Raw genomic sequence first — 20,814 nt, forward strand, 5'->3', positions numbered from 1 at the left:
CTGAAGTTGAAATCAAATCATTTGGCAGTCCTAATGTGTTTTGATTTTTCCATTAGCAGACCAGTCGTTCTGGCGTTTATGCTGGCATGATCATAATTAGTCCCTTCCATTTGCATTATTGCAGTCAATTGAACCGGTAGAGCATTGAACCCCTGCTGATTGGCACTACCTGCACTGCTTTACAACACTGATCTGAGTTACAAGCCAGAGCTGGTTTTTGAACCCTGACTGCATTAAACCTGCTTGTGTACGTCGCTTTCCATTTGCAGGGCTAATGTGTCGCGGCTATGGAGCAACCTTCTAATGTGTGACACTTGATGGTGATGGGTGAATTAAGGTTGACTTCCAATCGATCAGGACCTCAGAACAGCTAAAGGTAGATAGCGGCATGCTAGGATTGGAAACCCTGCAGAACCCCTCCAGCCAAACAGCTGTTGACCTCTGCACGGGTGCATGATCTTCTTATTTTACAGTCCACCTCTTTCACAATACCCTGATGGCCACTCCTCAAATCATACTCTGCTTTTTTTCAGTCACTCTAGATCCTTTGTAGGTCATCTGCTATGGGCATGACTGTGCTTGATGCATCTGATAAAATTTTCTTCTGAGACACAAATAAAAGTAGAAGAGTGATGATTCATAGTTTATGTATTTTGGACAATATGTCAAATTAAAATGTCTGGTTAAAAATGACCCAATTGGCAACAGGGTTAAATATTAATACATCCATAATATAGATCACATCCCCTTTTCGAAACATCCCTGACATTTGAGAAACAACAGACCTCAATAAGGGTTGAGTCAAGAATAATCTGAGTCTTTTTACAATATATAGTATAAAATACTGCATGCTTTTGAAAAGAAAAAAGAAAAAAATTAGATTTAAAATATTTTGAGCATTAGGTTTGTGCATTTATTGATACAAAATTTTATGTTGAGATTTTTTGCGGAGTCATTTGTAATTCTTGAAATTCCAAACTATGAATGATAAGTGTACTGCATCTAGTTATTGCTATGGCTTTTATGTAGATAGTCTTCTTTATAAATGTAAGAATCACCAGTGTTCTCATCCCTCTCTGTCATACCCTGTATTGTACCAATAAAAAAGCAAAAAGGTAGCAGTGAGTCAGCATGAGCGACTGCATTGTGATATTGTTCTGCAAACTGACAGGAGAATGTTTTTATGATATCATGAGAACATGTTAAAAACTAATATATCAACACATTAAATGATGAGCAATGATACAGTTGTCACATTTGAATGTCCGTCTGCATCAAAAACGTTCAGTTACATTTGAACTTGAGAATAACTAAATGAGGCCTCACAGCAAAAAGGTCACTGGTTCGAGCCTCGGCTGGGTCAGTTGGCATTTCTCTGTGGAGTTTGCATGTTCTCCCAGTGTTCGCTGGGTTTCCTCCAGGTGCTCTGGTTTCTCTCACAGTCCAAAAACATGCGTATAGGTGAATTGAATAAGATAAATTTGCCGTAGTGTGTGAATTCAAGAGTGTATGGGTGTTTTCCAGTGTTGGGTTGCGGCTGGAAGGGCATCCACCAAGTGAAACATATGCTGGATAAGTTGGCGGTTCATTCTATTATAGTGACCTCTGATTATTAAAGAGACTAAGCCGAAAAGAGAATGAATGAATGAATAACTAAATGAGCAACACAAAAAGTGGGCTTTGAGCTTCAAAACAATAAAAAGGGTATAGCTTTATTGTGTGTGTGTGAGCATTGAGTATACGCTGTTAGTTTTGTAATTATTATTTTAAAGCAATATTTTAGTATCACATAAAACTATAAAAAAAAGTGTATGACCCTTTATTTTTGTTTATTTTAAAAAGTACAGGTCAAATTGAATTGTCGTTTTATTTTTGCATTACACTGAATGACAAATGAAATAACTGTATATACTCATAAATAATGGTAACTTGAAATGTTTTGACTCTAATAATAAACTGCAGATACTCTTTAAGTAGGCTACACACTGAAAAAAATCTACTGAAAATGTGATTATTTCTGAGAGTGTAATTCATAAATTTCTAAGCGAGAATAAGATTTCTGATTGTATTAGATGCAGAATTACCATCTGGCTTGGCATTAGCAGGAATTTGAGCTTTATGGCTACATTCAGCTCCTCCTACAGTAGCACGTTCATATCCAAAGCAGGGCTACTCAAATTAATGAATGTGTGCTTCAAGATATCTACCTTTAGCGTTTGGAAGCCTACTACGCGACCAATTAGCCTATAATGCGCATTCTTGTTTATTGGCAACCTATACGACTGCGTCTCTCTCTCTCTCTCTCTCTCTCTCTCTCTCTCTCTCTCTCTCTCTCTCTCTCTCTCTCTCTCGTACACCAGTGCTCCGTCCACCTGTGCCTAGGTAACGTGATCACGCAATTAATGGCGGGAACGCGCACTCTGTTTCAGTGGTCCGCGTACCCGTTACGCGCAGTAGTTCACCTCGGGGATTTCAGGAAATCTCAATATCTGTCTATTTCTTGCATGACTGGACTGGGATTTCAGTTGTTTTTTAATCTTTAGGTTCTTAAACTGTCGCATGGTAACAGGTAAGCGCTTCTCCGCTGTTTTGTCGATTGTTTACTGACATTTCCTCTGCAGTAGCCTATTTCACAACTCGCCACCCTTTAAACTTGTTTGCAAAACATTTCCTTCCAACACATGAGCGCTCAACACTCGCATGTGTTTTAGACACATCAGGTTATCTTATATTTACAACTTTCGTGATTACACTTTATGAAAGCAAGTGAACCGATGAATCCGTGCTCGTGTTCGCTGTTAAGTGTAACGGCATGCCGTGAACGAGACGAAGCACGCCCCCTTACAGCAAGTGCGCGGTCCCGTGACTTGCCCGTTAAACCTGGCTGAGTTAAAACTGTTATCCTCGCGCAGAGCTCCGACCTTCCCTACTACGAGAACAAGTCAAATCACAGTTGTGTTCTCTCTCTTTTCGCAGGGTCAGACCAACGGAGACAGGCATCTTCGTGGCGTAACAAAAGCGGTTCTGGAACAGCAAACAACGCTTAAGTCGTTTTATGGAGGCTTGCGGGACGCAGCGAAACATTTCGTAAAGTGCGCGCACTGAGGATACCAGCCCAGACCCCCTTTATTTCGGAACGTAGTCTTGTTTGGATTTCAGCCGGTTTGAAATGTGGCGTTATGTCCTCGAGATAAATGTGCTATGTGTGTGATTTGGAGAGGATCTTGTGGAAGGTGTCCAGTGGGAAAGAGACTGGGTGGACTCATCTGCAACTGATCCCCGTTTTTCTGAGCGCAATGGACTTGGAATGAAGACAAAACATGGATATAATCTGGGAAATATTTATTATTCTTCAAGCCAATCTCATTGTTTGCACTTCAGGTAAGATACTGTGTATTATGATTCTTTTGATGGTGAGAGCTTTGATATTCGTGCTGTTACAGCTCAAGCGTTGTGAAAAATGTTTCAGTTAATTTACGTTGTGTTGTAGTAACCTTTTATAGCTCAGTTTAAAAAAAATAAAACTTTATTCTGTAGGATATTTTAGATTTTTGTTCATTTTATATGTTCTGCAGTGTTCATATGCATTTAATTTATAGCATTTTGATTATCCCTAATAACTAAAAATAATCTTTGGAGGGAAAAAAACAGTAGACTAATTCGGTTTTTATTTATTTATTTCTATTTCTATTTTTCATTTTGTGCGGCTGTTGTATTTCAATGAATGCTCCGTTTGCCATCAAATACAGCCTAACAACTCAGTTGAGTATGTCAAATGGGCAAGCCATAGCGAGTTATGTTTATAAATTAAATGACATAAAATGTATTTAAATAACAACAAATAAGTCACGGATTATGAGGTTCCCTTTACTAGTTATGTAAGGTATTGGGCATCACTGAACAGACCAAAATGTAGACTGAATGGAAACTACAGCACGAACCCCTCTCCAGTCTTCTCTGTCTTCATTTCCAATCCCTTGACAAATATAATGCAGGGTAATCGCGTGGTGTCGATTTTAGCTTGACATATTGGGTAGGCTATTACGTTGTTAAAACGAACAGTTACGCAAATAACTTAGCCTATTTATACAGGCATAATTTTGAATGACTGTCATAAGCAGTTTAACCAAGAATCATGAATATCATTAAATGTCTAAACAAATCAAGTCCTTTCTGGTTCAACTTTAAAGCTCCTCGTGAGAGGTTTATGGCGCGCGTCCAGCAGCGTCGCCCACACGAGAGCTGGACGTTGATGGCAACACAGCGCGCAACACATCCGTCTTTCTCGTGATGCGTGGGACAGACAACGGGCACGTCCTTGACCACTGCTTGGCATTTGAAAGCTTCCCTTTTTATTAGTAGCCTCGTAATTTTTCATGATATTGGACAATCAACATGATTCTACAGAATGCATCCATTTAACGTATGGATTTATGTTTAGGAAACACTTTTTTAAGTGACATTACGGATGAGGTCAGTTTGGGATGTGTGGCTTGTTTTTACTGTGGATGCTAAGAAAAAAAAACGGGTACCTTTTATAATGCCACTCTGAATACTAATCAAGGATCAGGATTTTTCCTCATCCATAGTGATGTCAAAACTTGTTACTGGTTTCTCTAAAAATCTGTTTTACTGATGTTCAAAGATTGATCTCAGAAGGTTGAAGGATTGAAGAGCATTTTGATTGTTTAGTTACCTAATGATATTACTGCCCTTTTTTCCCTATTTATTCTACTTCTAACATTGGCCTTTTTGTTTCTATTGAAAAGATTTTTTAGGTGCAAAGCACAACAAAAATGTTACACAAAAAAGCAGAGCCAGACTGAACGTGAGATTGCTATTTGGCATTTGCTTAATATCCACTAGCCTACACAGCCTGTGTGACGTCAAAGGTTGTTTCAAAGGAAGAGCAAGCTTTTTCATTTTTTATTTTTTTATTAATGATTGATGGCCTTTTTTAGTATAAAATGTCCAATGGATCATTCAAAATCAGAGCAGATGCGCATTAAAAAAAAGGAATGTCAAACATTTGGAATTTATGATTTAGCAAGGCCGTAACCATAGCTGATTCTAGAATCACATTCTTAACATAGTAGACAGAAAAAAAAAAAAAAAAAAAAAACATTATGACAAAAGTCTGAAATCAGTTCAGAAGCGTAGCCAAAATGGCCTGCACTGCTTTTGGTTAGTTTCTCAATATACACTGTACTGTCCCATGACACCTTAAGAGAATTTATGAATGGCAGTGAAGCGTCACTGCTGATGCTGCTAGATCAAGTGACCATAATCAGAATATAGTACATCCAGGTTTCACTCTCATTACAATATAATTATTAGTTGCGTAATATTATTTGGAAAGTGTTGAAATAATAGTTTAAAATGTACACAAACTCACACTTAATTACACTGAAAAATGACTGAAAAAAAGATGAGTAATTGAATTTACAAATTTATTTTAAGTAGTTGTGAACAATTTATTTGGGCTGAATTTAAACAAATAACTTAAGTTAAACAGTACTAAATTTAATTTGTTTAAATTCAGCCCATTTAAACTGTGTACAACAATTTTGCAGAAATAATTTTTTCAGTGTATAGATGCCCAATTTGAGACATGCAAAAGGGATAATGCCTTGGCATATAACTTCAAAATGATGAATTTTATAAAAGCAGTAGAATGAGTTAACATTTAAATTATAAGAGAGTTTATAATTTCTTGCATTTGTACTTGCATTTGACTTTTTGTGGATGTTTAAGCTAACATTACATGCTGGAATTTGCACACTCTGCTTCTAGTGATGGGGAACTCATTCTATTTTGTTTGGAAATCTCATTTACAGTATTATGACACGGAGCTTTTATGACTTAAATAGTTTGATTGTGTTCCAAATGACACACTATGCACTTATAAGCTATGCACTTTCACAGTCAATCCTGTAGTGTGTAGGTTTACTGTTGTAATAAATGACCAAACTAGCACATACTACCTGTCATGAGTATAACACATTCACGGTTGAGATGTGGCATAATATTTTATGTACACTGTAAAAAAATGCAGGGCTCCACATAATTCATGTATGTTATCCCAACACAAATCAATTAAGTTAACTTAACACTTTTAACAAATTTAGGTGGATTGAACATAAAAAAATAAGTTTTCTTAATGAAATCTAAAGAATTGTGTTGTTTCAGTTCATTTTAAATAAGTAGTTTGAACAAGTAAAAAAAAAAAAATTAGTGTAGGATAATTTTGGTGGAAGAATCTGATAGTTCTTCCCCTTCCTTTACATGAGCAAAGCTGCAAGTGTTAAGTCCATGAAATGTTTAACAGTCCCCACTCAACAGTCCAGTGTTAAAAATGGCTTTTTTTTTTTCATTTTGAGTGTGAATGCACTACTTCTGCTCTAATCTGACTTTTTGTCATGTGATACAAGTATGCAATTTAGGACACACCTTTTGTGTCCCTAACAGCAAACATTGTGTAAAATAACTGAATGCCAAGAAGTGCAATATTTACTGAAAATGGGGTGGGTCACTGGGAAAATGGGCCATTTCTTGTAGTTGGCTATAGTGCATCATTTTATTGTTTTAAACACATTTTCAATTTACACAGCCATCATTCCCAAACAACAGAAGCTTTTTATGTACTTCCAAAGCTGTTTTCCCCAGCTGTTTTTTTTTGTCTTTTATCAGCAATTGTATTGTTTTTTTCTGACAGATGGAAAACACTCAATATTGCTGTTTAAACATTTTTTTTAGCTTATTTTGAAGGTCAGATTTATCTCTTTTTCTTTGGTATATAACAAGGAAGTTCATCTCAGTGGGTTTGTTTATCTGGACACCATGCTCACAAAGATCAAAGATTCCATTTTGTCCCCACTACAGTTGTAATTGGACCATAACGAGTACCATCTTTCTTAGCTCTTCGGTTTCCAGGCATTTTTACTGGAACATCATAGATTTTCACTGACATTTGCAGAGCATGAGCATTTGTTTAGTTATGGCAGTTAACATTTGCTTTGATGCCACTCTGGCTCCAGCAGAACAGAGTCTCCATTCTCAAAATGTGCAGAGCATCTCCTTGTGTCAGTGTGCAACTGCAGATTTAGAGGGACTGCATTAGGGGTTGATATAAAATCAATTACAGGTGGATCAATAATGAGATTCTTACTGGGACTGATTTATTTGTGGTTTTTTGTGTTGATGCTCTTGTAATAAGACCTGTCAAGTAAACGTTACTCTACTGCCCTCAAGAGCTGCACTAGTAATTGATGTTAGATGATGTGGTCTTTGGTGTCTTTGTTTTTTTTTAGCTTGCCTCCTATGACAACAAACAAAAACAGTCGTCAAATCTTGATCATTTTGGGTAGAGAAGATCTGGAGGGTTATACTCTGAATGACCATGAAACGAAGACAAGACTGTTAGCTTGCTTGCTTTCATTTGGTGTGGCTTGCTTTTACACTGGCATTTTAGCAAGTGAATCAGCAATTGTAAACAAAACTACATGTGAACTAAAATCAGCCATTTATTTCATGCCTGTAGACTAGTTAATAGGGTTGGGTCTATAGATGATGCCATCGCCGATGGGCAATACGTCACAATGCTGAGCTGCCATCGTGATCTTCTGCCTGGTCCCCACTGTAGCAGCATACCCTACTCTGTCATGCGCTGCAGTGTAGGCTATACGCGTGTCTGACTCTGAGCTCCAGCAGTCAGCGGGTGCTTTAAGCACAAAACCCTAGAGAGCAGTGCACAGCGGACAGTTTATCAAGGATGTACTGCTGGATCGGCACTCACTCTAGTTGTTAAACGTGATATTTAATTCATCTAGTCTCTATCTAATGACTCTTGAGTCAGGTAATGTGTGTGAGCGTCAGTACACTGATTCAATCTTTCGCTTTCATGCTTGAACTTGGTAATTTTAGTGAAAACCTTAGATACTGTCGATTGGTTCCTGTTGGTTGTGCCCCTTTTATTACCAACCAGGTTTGTTGACTCCATTATCACGACGCAGATCACTCTGCCTATTCATATACCAGAGTCCTGCGAAAAAAGCGATTAACAGGTGGTAATATGTGTGTAACTTTATCTATCTTTATGATTTGGTTATGGGTGAAACGAAGACCATGCGGGTCAGATAGTTGAAACGGTAGGCTACCAATAATTATTTCATTATGAATGAATGAATTATTTATAAATAATTAATTTAGCGTACCAAATTGGCCGACATCGTCCAACTCTACCACAAACAAATACAGTAAACACTGTACTGTAGAGTTGGGGTTTGTTAGTTGTGGTTCATTGGAGAGCATGACTGATGGATAGCAGCAAACTGAAACTAAGGGATCTTTAAATAAATTTCAGGTTTTCTGAATTCGATCAGATCATATTCACACTTTAAACAAACTGCACCACAACCCATTTAGAAGCTAACAAAGATGGCCTGCTCAGGTGGGTCTCAGTCTGTTTTTTTGTCTATATATGTTCATCAGAGTGTCATTGCTGTGTTCACACCTGTCCATAAGATCTGAACCAAAGGGGGAACTAACTTGAGTTTGATTCAGAAAAAAGGCATGAACACATTGTAAGATATACAGCATGTCCAAAGATCTAATCAAAAAAAAAAAAAAAAAAAAAAAACATCCTTATTTGGCTCAAGTATTTTGTGTGTGCCAATGAACACGTCAGAGCCAAATAGTTGACCAGAAACAAGATTTTGTTAATATAAGACTGTAGTGTTTTTTGTAGTGCTTATATTTTCTGATGTAAACTGTTTTGGATGACAATGATAGAAAATGCTTTTTTTCCTATGGCACCAATCTCAACTGGAAAAATGTAGACTTACTGGTGCTACTGTACATGTATAAATGAATCTGGACATTGCACAATGACAATATGACAATATGCCTCACAACAGCAAAAGATATTAGAAACGTGTCTACTTTCCTGGGCTTTTCTATCTCTTTTAAGAAGCCATGCATCCTTAATATTCCTCTTCTCTACCTGTTAACCCTTGTTTGTTTCTATGTTTTCCACTGTCAGACATTGTATTGCTGTGTTTGGTTCTGTCTATACATGCATGGATGCCAATGGGAGGTGTACAGTATGTGATGCAGCTATCATAGAGAAAGAGAACTGCTTTACCTAATGCTTTACAGTCTAATTAAAAATATTTATCTGTGCAGTTCATCAATTAGTCTTAAGTTTATAGAACATATTCTTTAAAGATTGACTTAAATAATATATTTTGATCAACATCACATGAACAATTGAAAATATAAGAGAGCAGATAGTTTTATTTATTCGGTTAGATGAATGTATCAAATCAGGAATTGCAGGGTTTTGAGATTTAATTTCTGTGATCTCTAAAATGTGGCAAATCAACCGAGAAAAAAACGAGAATGTGTTCAATAGTGGATTCATGAACTGACTGTACTATGAGTAAAGTCTTTGATTTAGTGATCTGTACCTCATTTAACTCTGACTTTGCGAAATTAAAGTCTAGGGAAGTTTATAGGAGCCTGTCTGGTGTGGACAACATGGTCTCTGTGCACAACCTTGAAAGTTGCATTAAATGTTTTCTTAATTTCACAAAGATTTATTTCTAGCTGTTCAGTTAGTCAATTTGATGCACACATAAAACTGTGTGCTTTTTTCAAGTTTGACTAAAATCTAAAAATCTCAATACAGCAGAGGTTTCAGATTTGCTTTGTTGCTCTTTGTCTTTGCTTATTATGAAAAAGTCTTCATTCATCCAGGTGAATAAAAGCATGTGCAATAAAATAGAGACAGAAGCTTCTATTTAAGTTGTTTTTGCTACGTGATTCATTGATGGCCAAATATACGGATTTGATGTATTGTAATCATTCACGTTTCAAACCTCTTGAAAGTGATGAAAGGTATGCCCTTTTATCCTGAAGAATTGGATTAATTGTAGCTTCAATTATTTTAAAGAGCATTTATTATTTATTGAGAGTGAGGCATGTGCAGTTCCTTTATTAAGATGTGAACTTCTTGTATGAATTTTCTTCCATAATGGCTAAATGATGTAATGTATCAGTTTATAATTTCCATGGTTCTTTTTTGCATGATTCTTTTAACTCGTTTAGGCGCTCTGGGATCAGAATATATGCATGACTTGCAAGACTGTATATGGAACATTTCATTGAATGCATTCAATTAATTCATAGGTAATACGATAATTTATAATTGGGTGGAAGTGGAATAATTCGTCTTGTAAAGGTGTTCATGCTTGTAATGCTATGCTCTGTATAAAATCACTCCCTCCTTTTCATGAATCCTTATAATTTAGTGTGAATTTTTAGTTAGTCTGATGAAGAGCTTCATTTAATCAAGCACTTGATTCATTAAAAGCCATATTTTAAAAAATTGAAAGGCTGAAAACACAATGAACTTCTACAGTCAAATTCTGGACTGTTGTACGGAGCCAACTCCATTTCATAATTACATTAATTGTGCATAAGGGATTTATTGGGGATTTAGTATTGCTAAAACCACACGTTTAACTTGTATTGTTGCTAGATTTTGAATGTGTTTTTGGTGATGGTCTGAAAATGAAATGGAAATTGGTTTTCCTGAGCGACGCTGTTGTCATGACATTCCATCACAGTATGACGTTTGTTGTAATTTGGCAACACTCTTCACCGCTGCCAGGTTCTATTCTTTGAATGAGTGAGGATGTCAGTTTCCAGAAAAGAAAAATTGGCTAAGAAATTTAGTGTTTTCAAAGATGATTGCACGGTGAGGTTGAGTTAATTATGCTCCAATCACACAGAAAACGGTTCTGTTTGATTTGTAATGAGATAGTCATGAAGTGGAATTGTCAAATGTCACAATGAAACAAATATTTAGGCGGCTGATGGAATACAGACAGTGCCATTTCTCACATTAGACTGCTCTGTATTTTGCACCATGTTCCATAAAATTTTTTTGTAACAATTGCTGACACTTTATGTAAGTGTCACTTGTCATTTGACCACTTTTACACTTTTTATTATTGTATTTTTTATACGGAAAAGGCTTATTTTCAATAGTTGATTTATGCATGTGCATGATCATTAAAATTATGTTTTAAAGTTAAAAAATTTTTTCTGGATTGTTGACGTTGATGGGAACTCAGATTTGCAGCTTTGAATTGAGACTTTGAGAACCCCTGTTCTAAATCAGCCATGTTTCTGGAGCAGCTGTGTTTAGCTAGGTCTTCCCTGATGGGTGGGTGTAGCTAACACTATTGACTGTCACATGCAACGGCCATAGCCATTTGTAAAGGAAAAAAAAAAAAAAACCCAGCCATGAATCTTGTCACAAACCCACAGCAGCGAAACGCCATGACATGTTTGCACTAGCTCTCAGGTGCCCTGTGGCACATCATTCGCAACGCACACCTGGCCATTCTGAGCCCAACAAGCTACACTCGCCACAGCTTGACAACGATCGCAGCTCTCTTTGTAGCAGATGCCTCACCGCCGACATGCATATGACTCCAAAAGGATGTTTTTCATGTTTGGACTATGCCACGGCTGAAGGCTGGAACATTAAGCGCTGATATCTATAGTACAGAGGCTTTGGCTGTGGCTGGGTGATCCTGCACACCCACACTGGGCAACACTGTCTCAGCTGACTAATCTGATAATCCCATGCAGATGTGTCTGTGAGTGAGTTTGCATCTGTGCATGTGGACCAGAGAGAGAGAGGAGACTGAGAGATGCAAGATTGTCTGTATCCTCCTTATGTGATTTGGTTGTTTATCCGTTTCCGTTCCAGAATGAAGAGGCTTATGTCACAAACGTTTAGATATTATGTAAATTGCCAAATGAATTGTCCTAAATGAACCTCAATGCCTATTACTCTTCAGTTTGTGTTCCTGTTGATAAAACTGCGAGTCTCCAGGGGAATCATTCCAAATGCTCCTGTAAACTGATACATTTTATATCTGGTAGTAAAAGTTCCACTCTCACATTTGCCTCGATGCAGTTCTCGAGGGAAGTGAGAAGTTTTCAGTGTTTGCGCTGGTCAAGGCAGTGGGTGTGCGTTTCATACCATGCCATCTGTCATATAATTTATTTATAGTAAAATAACTTTTTTAAGACTGTAGTGCTGCTCGGGTCGTTGTAAGGCCATTAGAACTAACAGTCCCCTCAAGTATTGAATCTAGTGTTAAACCACAAAGGACACAGAGCATTAAATTACTGTGTAGACAGAAACTGGAGGAGTGGACCAGAGCTACAGACTGATACAGTTAATGTAATAACTGTTGACTGATTTAGTCATGTTGATTACATAAAAACATTGATTTGCTTGGAATAAATTGCACTTTTTTATTATGTCATGTTTTACACAAAACAATAAAGTGTATGAAACTATAAGTAGACACTTACAGACACTTACAGACACTTAAAATTTTTGACCGTCTTTTTGTTTTTGTCTATTCAACAATTTAACTAAAACATGACTCAAGTTTCTCTTGAAGCATTAAGCATGAATCACTCTCTTTAACCATGATATATAGTTAACTGGTTAAAGAAAGTTCTAGAAATTAAGTAAACCACACATGATGTGGGCATAACAGCAAGTAAATCATTACATTTGAAAATAAAATAATTGTTTAATATATTGCAGCTTTAATATTGTCCAACCCGAGTATAACCTACTCTCCCATAACCCGAACATGTAATGCTACACTTTTCTTTTAAAATATATATTTCTACTTGTATTCCTCTTCATTTATAGAACCACCACAAGTGAAGCATGATCATGTTAAATCGCCAGTGGCGTAGCGCAAAATGCGGAGGCCCCCCAGGGATCGCTGACGGGGCCCCCTGATGAAGGGGGGGGGGGGGGGGGGTTGGATACATCATACGTCAATTTGCATATCACTGTCACTAAAATATCTGTGATTGTGAACAAGAAAAGAGTAAACGGTCCAATTAAATTGTTAAAATAAAGTAGAAGTAGATTGGTTTGACTGTATAAGGGAAATACCTTCACACTGCCTGTGCTAAATCATTTGTCGTCGGTACGCAGAAGGGTGATCTGCTCTCGGGCTGCAGGTGGGAGAGGCTGACTGGGCCGCCTGTCAGTGCTGTGAGGCAGGGGAGGGGCTGGCGGCATCACACACAGCTCGTTGAGAAGAGTAGGGACGGTACAGTATGGACTAATGACTAAAAAAGTCTAAAAAAATCTCCAATTACACACAAAAAAGTCCCTAAATTTGTCGCTAGGGGGGTCTGAAAAGTCGCTAAATCTAGTGACAAAGTCGCTAAGTTGGCAACATTGGCGGCAAGCAATCAGAATGAAGTAGTCCACCGCTTGAGAGGTGTTCAGAGAACACAGACGTGTGAACTTTGGTTCCGACCACAGTTGTTCCCAAGAGTTTGTTTATTGCGGTTGCCGGTGGATTTTCAATTATTGAAAATCGTGACGACGCGGGGTCCCCTAATCACGCGGGGTCCCCCCGCGATGCGTGCCCTGCGGGCCCGTCCGCTACGCCACTGTAAATCGCATACATGAGGCCCCTATGATATCCATGATATGAGGTAATATTTGCGGATGTTATGGAGCCACTATGTACAGTAGTCAACATTTGAAGTGGATCATAATTGTCCAAAAAGAGAAGACCAGAATGTGTGTTGTTCGATAGTATTATAAAAATTTTTATTAAAGTTTTGGTCCACTTTAAATTTTGAATACTGTATATGCAAGAGACTCCCAGACCTTCTGGGAGTTGTCATAAGGTGGGATGAGAAATTGAGCATTGCCAATTGTTTTACTTGTCACCGCAAATAAATACAGTGGAGTCCATTTCTCACCCCACACCTGAGAGCTTCTGTTAACGTGAGCTACATTTGATGTCCTCATGTTGTTGTGTAGCTAAGACCCAATCCCAATTTTACCCCTTAGCTCTTTTCCTTACCCCTACCCCTTGTTTTGCGCATTTACTTGAAGGGGTAGGGTGTCCCAGTTCTTTTAAGCTTGAAGACGTAAGGCTAAGGGGAAGAGCTAGATGGCCCTTGAAATGGAGATTTTTTCAGGACCACACTAAAAACCAAGGGGTAAGAAAATTCCCAGAATACACTAGCAACAACAGCAGCAGGGCTACACACGGAAAGAGATGCACAAATTGGTATTTTTTGCCATTATTATACATTTTTACAACAAACACTTGTGTGTATTAATACGTTCATAACTGCATTCGTGTTTTACTGTAAGGCTTTAAAAAAAAAAACTCTAAATGTATAATCCCTACTAACTTCTGTATATCAGTTACACAACATTCTGTCACTCGATGACACTCTAATACCCTGTCAGAAAAGTCTAACATTATTGGCTGGGAATAAACTTTTAACAGTATCTGGTATAATGTTAATGTTGTTTTCGCATGTTTATTGATGAATATGGCCAGGGTGTAAATGCACAGTACATTTACGATCTTATTGCCACATTGTATCATTATGATGACATGATATATGTCTTTAGTGATTTTCTGAAGATAAATGCCAAAAATAAAAATAAAATACAATAACACCAACTGAAATAAAGCAGTTTCTGTCGTCGATCTCAAGCAATGACATATGATGACGTGTGCAGGTATTGTAGTGAGCCCATTTCTTGGGGGTAAATTTTGAAGCCCTTCCCTTTCCCACTCCGTTTCAAAGAACCGAAGAGGTAGGGGTAAAAATAAATAAATAAATAAATAAAAATAAAAATTATATATATATATATATATATATATATATGGACTGGGCTGGTAACCTGGATACACATACAGTATGCATCTTCCTCCGCTTGCAATGTTGTTACAAAAAATCAAACTGTGATCATACTTGAGACAAGATTAGTGAGGACCAATCAAGTCATGAAGTGAGATTATCTGCTGATGCCAATCTTCAGTTGATCGATCAGTGCAACCCTAGTAATTGGGTTGGCACATTTCATAATTTATTCTAACTAGGGCTGAACAATATGTAGTTTCAGCACTGATATCACAATGTGCACGTCCGCAATATTCTTATCGCAGGATCTGCAAGGTTGAATCTCTATCATTATTGACCAGAATTTGAAAAACCCATTTGAAAGCACTGATGGTTTGTGGAGTTTTTGCAATGCTTAACCATAACAATTACCAAAACTTTTTATTATTTATGTGTGTTTTTTACTTTTTAAATCAGTTTTTAAAATATTCAGGCATAAGGATTGTCCTAAAGAATATTAGGAAGGAATACTGCTTCATAAAGTTTGTTTGAACTATACACTTGTCAGTAATAATAGCAGACAAACTATCTAATTACTTAAACTTTTTAATTTCCCCCATAAGTAAAACTTTTATCAGAACTGCAGCAATGGTTTGTCCATTTTGGTTTCGTCATTGACACCTCAGGTCAGAATAACACCTGCACAAATAAGTGCCATGACAAGCTGCACTGAGGAGATTGTAAATAAAAAGGATGTTGCCAGACTGGCTATTTGGTTTCTTTTCTTGTGCAACCTAGCCAGCACCCTGTCTGAACAAAAAAAAAAAAAAATCACACCTTTTTTAACATAAGGGTAATGTAGTCATTTACCTTCACAACTTGAAAAGTTGCAATATGTATTTGAATAATGATGGCCTATATCGCCCAGCTCTAATTTCACGTGTAAAACAATTTTGATATCGTATGTGATAAATATTGCTCACCCCCGGCCCCAAGTTATGATCAAAGTTTTTTGTTTACAGACTGAGATGGAGTAATGGCTTGTATTCTTGATAAATGTATTTCTAAAATTTAATTTAAAAATTTAAGTAAAACAATCTTGAACTATTGCTATTAATTGTTAGATTATGATCAATGACAAGTTCGCTAAAGTATAAATTATTGAAAAAAATCAATTGATTACACATTTCTAAAAGAAGTTATTATAATCAATCAGTTAAAGTATCTTAAGTTCTCCTAATAACCTGTAGATTTATTCCTAATCCAATGTCAGTGCTGCTGATAAGTCTTTGCATTACTTCTAAAATGATTATGCCTTGGCTTTGAAGAAGCCAGTTCAGAGGTCTCTTCCGTGGTACAGAGAAATGATGAAACGTATCAAGGGTGAATACACACACAGCATATTGCCTGGCCTTTTATATTGATAAACGGTTCAGGATGCTTGCGCTTGATTGAAAGAGTCCACAAGGGATGAGCCCTGCAACATTACACTAGTGCAGCTGGATCCATAATGTTGTGCCACAAACGGGCCGGGTGAAAGACAATTATCTCATAAGTCAGTAAGCACAGCTGTCGGCAAGGTCAAGTTTCATTTATGGGCGGCATTTGCGCCTCTGTCTCTTCACCCTGCATGGATGAGCCCCAGGACTGTCTCCGTTTCATGATGAATACTAATGGTAGGATCTGACAATTAGTTTCTGATGAAGTGTTTATTTACAGCATCACCTACTTTCTCTGAGACTTCAGGAAGTGCCATTTGTATGCAGTTTATTACTTGGTTTGTTCAGATTGATTTGGGATATAAATGTATGTAGATTATGTACGTAGATTACTAATCCTCTGTTATTGTTATCCACTTCTGCTAAAGAAAAACACAGAGCTGTTTGTACTCTGCAATTTTTAAACTGGTGGTAGTAAAATTGTGGAAACTAACCATAAAATTCATGTTTTTAGTAAACTGATCTTACTGTAAATCTTTTTCCAATGATGTAATCAAAAAACAAAAATCTACATGATTAACCAAATGTTGTAGAGCTATATCTAACTACAGCAGAAAATATAACAATAAAACAACCATCATATTCAATAAGAGGGCAAATGACCTTGTCAAAGTTATCAAGTGTTAAAAGAATGGTTGGAAAAGGACCATTTCTTTTCACATTGATTCTAACAAAAAGTTATAAAAATAAAACTATCAAATATGAAATGTCAAAACATGTAGAAAGTGAATTAACGAAATAAATGGATGTGATTTTGGACTGGTAACTTTGTGGCACATATTGCAAGAAGCAAACGGTGCAAAAATATGGTTCCGCTCCTTCCCTATATTAAAACAAACATTTTTTTATATGTTGTCATGTTATGTTCACATAAAGTCAGGAAAAATAATCAACAAGCATGTTCATAATGCGGGCAAATGACTAAGTCAAAGTTGCCAGGAAAACAGAATGTATCAAATGGCAAATGTCAAAACGGGTAGAAACCCACTTACTAATGCCTATTCTCTTTATCAGTTAGTCTAACAGGTTTTACTGGCACTTTTTCTTTATTTTTATTTTTTTAATTCACATATCTTGCATGTCTTTCCCCCAGAGTAAACCCACCCAAACATGGGGAGAAGATGCAAACTCTACACACAAAAACATGCTGGCCTAGCATGATCTTTTTATAAGGGGGCAGTTCTAGCCAATGTGCTGCCCACAAAACAGGTGGAAACTAAAGCATGTAAAATGTTATGAATCTTGAACAAGAAACGACAACATTTTTAATGTCAACAGAAATGTAAGACAGTTCAAGTGGGGTTCTTAACAATAATAAAATTAGATGCACTGAATCAGGTAGATTGACTGTAATTGCATTGATGCTGGTAAGACATAATTGATGCTTGTCTATAAAGGAGCATAATGTAATTGCCTCTTAAGGTGAATTGTAAAATGTATTTTATTATTTAAGATTTTTGCCTGGTAGTCTGTTACACTATATTCATTTCATTAAACTTAGATGGTCCCATGGGAGAACATTGTTTCACTCAAAGCTTTAAGTCTGGCAGTGAAAAATAATAAACTTACAGATCATTTAAAGCATTTAAAGATAATAACAGAAAAATCGGCGTTTCAACTAAATAAATAATAACATCGTCTTAGTAAATTTCTGTCCCCCACATGTTGCACATTGTCCCACAACTCAAATCTGTACTGCGCTTATTAAACAGGTGGTCACTCTAGTTGGACGATAAGCTTAAAATTAATCACAGTATGTTATAGGGCTGCACAATATACTGTTTCAGCATCGATATTGCAATGTCCGCATTCACAATAGACACATTGCAAAGATATGCAATGTCCAGGCTGATATATATATATATATATATATATATATATATATATATATATATATATATATATATAGTTGACCAGGAGCCACAGAATTGTGTTTAATCAATGTATTTAAGTGACATTTAAATGATTTATGCAAAAAAAGAAAAAACATCTTTATTACAGTGTTTGTTTTGTTTGTTGTCCAAATATCTACATTTCAATGTGAAAACAAAATTATTTCACTTACCCCACTGGAAGATCATTTCTATAAAACCAACAACAACAAAAAAACAGAAAAATTCACAATAACAGATTATTACAATATCTTCCAAGGATGGGAAAATGATTATTTTACACATTTTATTTTTAATTTAATTAAAATGTAATTCAGTATTAAAATAAATCCTATTGGCCATCGGCCTCTCTACTTTCCAAGATGTTGTCATTAGCCTTCAAAAAACAAATATCTGTCCACCACTAATTTGGATACTAGCAAGGTGAGATTATTGATGTATACACTTTAGATTAGTTTACCTAATAAGAAAATTGTCATCATTTATTCATCATTTTGTGAACAACTGTATGGCTTTTCTTGCGTGGAACACAAAAGTGAATATTTTGACATGTATGTGATGCTTATTTTCTGCCAAAGCTGTTTAGTTTGAATGTTCTTCAAAATATAATATTTTTTCCTATTCCTATGCAAAAGGACATGCATAGAGCTCATTAAGTGTATATTTGAAATTGAAAAATCCCTAAACCATTTGAGGGATGGGATGGATAGTGCTAATCACTTCTTTAATACCAGTTTACTGTGCAGTATTCAGATATGACACTGGATGAGATTTATTCAGTTTTAATAATCCTAGCAAGTCTTATATAAATATTACAGACCTAAACTGATATTTTCGATGATAACTTTTGTGATTAACTCACTCTATTAAATTTGGTCATGAAAAGTTACATAAACGGCGTAGTTTAATGTAAAAATGGTATGTATCGTATAAGAGCAATATGACAATTGCTTACACTTACAGTATGGTTGTCTGTTTTTATATCCTGAAATAACCATGATTTAGCCAAGAAACTGTAAAGAGCTGGAAATTAAATAAAAAGAGAATAGACGGCAGCTTCTGTACATAGCAGAAAAACCACACTCAGAAATGGTGTCTTCTATTCAGTTTTATTAGGGACATGAATGCATGTGCTCCCACAGGTCCAGTTCTTTTTGCAGCTTTGTAAATGTTATTGTTCTGTGGTTTCTAAAATAGGCGTTAAAGAGTCCCTGATGCCACATAGATGCTAATAATAACAAACATCAGTTATATTTGTACAAGAGCAGAACACCAAATAGATGCTGAAAGACCATTAGGGAAAATAATGTTCCTCTTCATCCTGTTTCTCTCGACTAAGAATGGCTATTTCAAGTAATTCTGCTGAGTCCTCAAACACGTAAAAATGAGTAATTGTTTACTCTGTCATAAATGTGAACGTTAAATTTCTTGTGGAGCTAAAATTAGATTCTTGCAGGATCACAGGGAGGCATGACTCCAAAAACCAACTTTGCAGAAAGTTTAAATATTGCTCCACCTAGACACACCAGAGAACACTTCAAGATGTAGGTAAGATTCAGCTGGGAAATGTACTAGAAAATGATAGAAAATTGTGCTTGAAAGTTATTTGATGTCAAGTCAACTTGGTGCAGAATGTATACTTCACTTAATGATACGCTAATTCAGAGTAGTGACAAATGTTGACAAATTTGCCTCTGTGCCTTTTATGTTTTGCTATGGTGAAGTGGCTCTTTGAAAATCCTTTGCCAAGCAGGGGGTCTCCCATTGGGAACAGGGATCAGAAAATTAGTGTTAATTACTTTTTGATCTATTGACACTAACTCTGCAGACATTCAATAGGTTTGTTACCTCTGTGCTGCAACCGCCCTCATCTATTCATTTGATTACCCGACTCTGAATAATGCATGAGCAAGTCAGCCTCTGGAAAGCGGCACCATTTGTGAAATGCTGAAAAGGCAATGCCAGCAGCGTTCAATCATTTGAATGATATTATTAAACCAGTCACTTGAATCCCATTATTAAAGCGTAAAACGTAAACCCCGTTGGTTATGGTCCCTTATTATCTGGCGATTTATTTGTTGTCTTCCAATGAACGCAAGGCCATTGTCTACTTGGTAATTGATTGTTATTTCTTTGATTGATTGCAACGAGATGCAAATATTACTGCAAACAACAGTGGACCTCCAGCAAGCTGCCTATGACTTGAAGACTTTTGGATTAGACGTGGCAAAATTAACAGCTTTAGATGTCTGCTCCATACGACCTCTGACTTGAGTTTTCGCTTCATAGATTTGACGCATTTCTTTCTGCTAAAGCCTGTAAATATATTATTGGGACACCGCCAAGCTGTGTGGGAAATGGAATAGAACTTAGCTGCTTTTCTCAAACTGCTGTCATAATGAAATATGTGATGTCTCATTTTCATGCAGCCCTGCACATTCAACTGGGACACGCATAAGATCTGAGTGCAACGAATTACGTTCAATCACAATGGTTCTTTGGGCTCTGTACGCCTGTGCACACATACACGCTTGCATAAAAGCCACCCAAACTCTCATTTTAATCACAATAGGCATAAAAAGAACTTCTTTGGATGTTCCGTGGAAAGCTTGTGTCGCATCAAGTTTGGAGTGCCTGAGTCTTGCGCGTTCAGAAATGATCAATTGGCGTTATGTTTTCCTTTCCAGTCTCCATCCCGCTAATGATGGCAGCTT

The 20,814-nt window shown here is 36.7% G+C and overlaps 1 protein-coding gene across 4 annotated transcripts in view; it reads left to right on the top strand.

The window, feature by feature from the left end:
• The first annotated feature begins 2,427 nt into the window (after positions 1 to 2,427).
• The window catches only part of ca10a (carbonic anhydrase 10 (inactive)a), a 252,271-nt gene continuing 233,884 nt past the window's right edge, over positions 2,428 to 20,814 (top strand). For 3 of the 4 annotated variants that reach the window (XM_087275381.1, NM_001037121.2, XM_087275380.1), the window contains 2 exon segments: positions 2,428 to 2,569; positions 2,977 to 3,381. Coding sequence is in view for 3 of the 4 variants with exons in the window: in NM_001037121.2 (NP_001032198.2) it covers positions 3,321 to 3,381 (61 nt within the window). In the remaining variant the exon portion in view is untranslated. 4 annotated transcript variants of the gene reach the window in all.

The sequence above is a fragment of the Danio rerio genome, chromosome 12 (assembly GCF_052040795.2).
Source record: "Danio rerio strain M-AB ecotype USA chromosome 12, GRCz13ab, whole genome shotgun sequence".
NCBI lineage: Eukaryota > Metazoa > Chordata > Actinopteri > Cypriniformes > Danionidae > Danio > Danio rerio.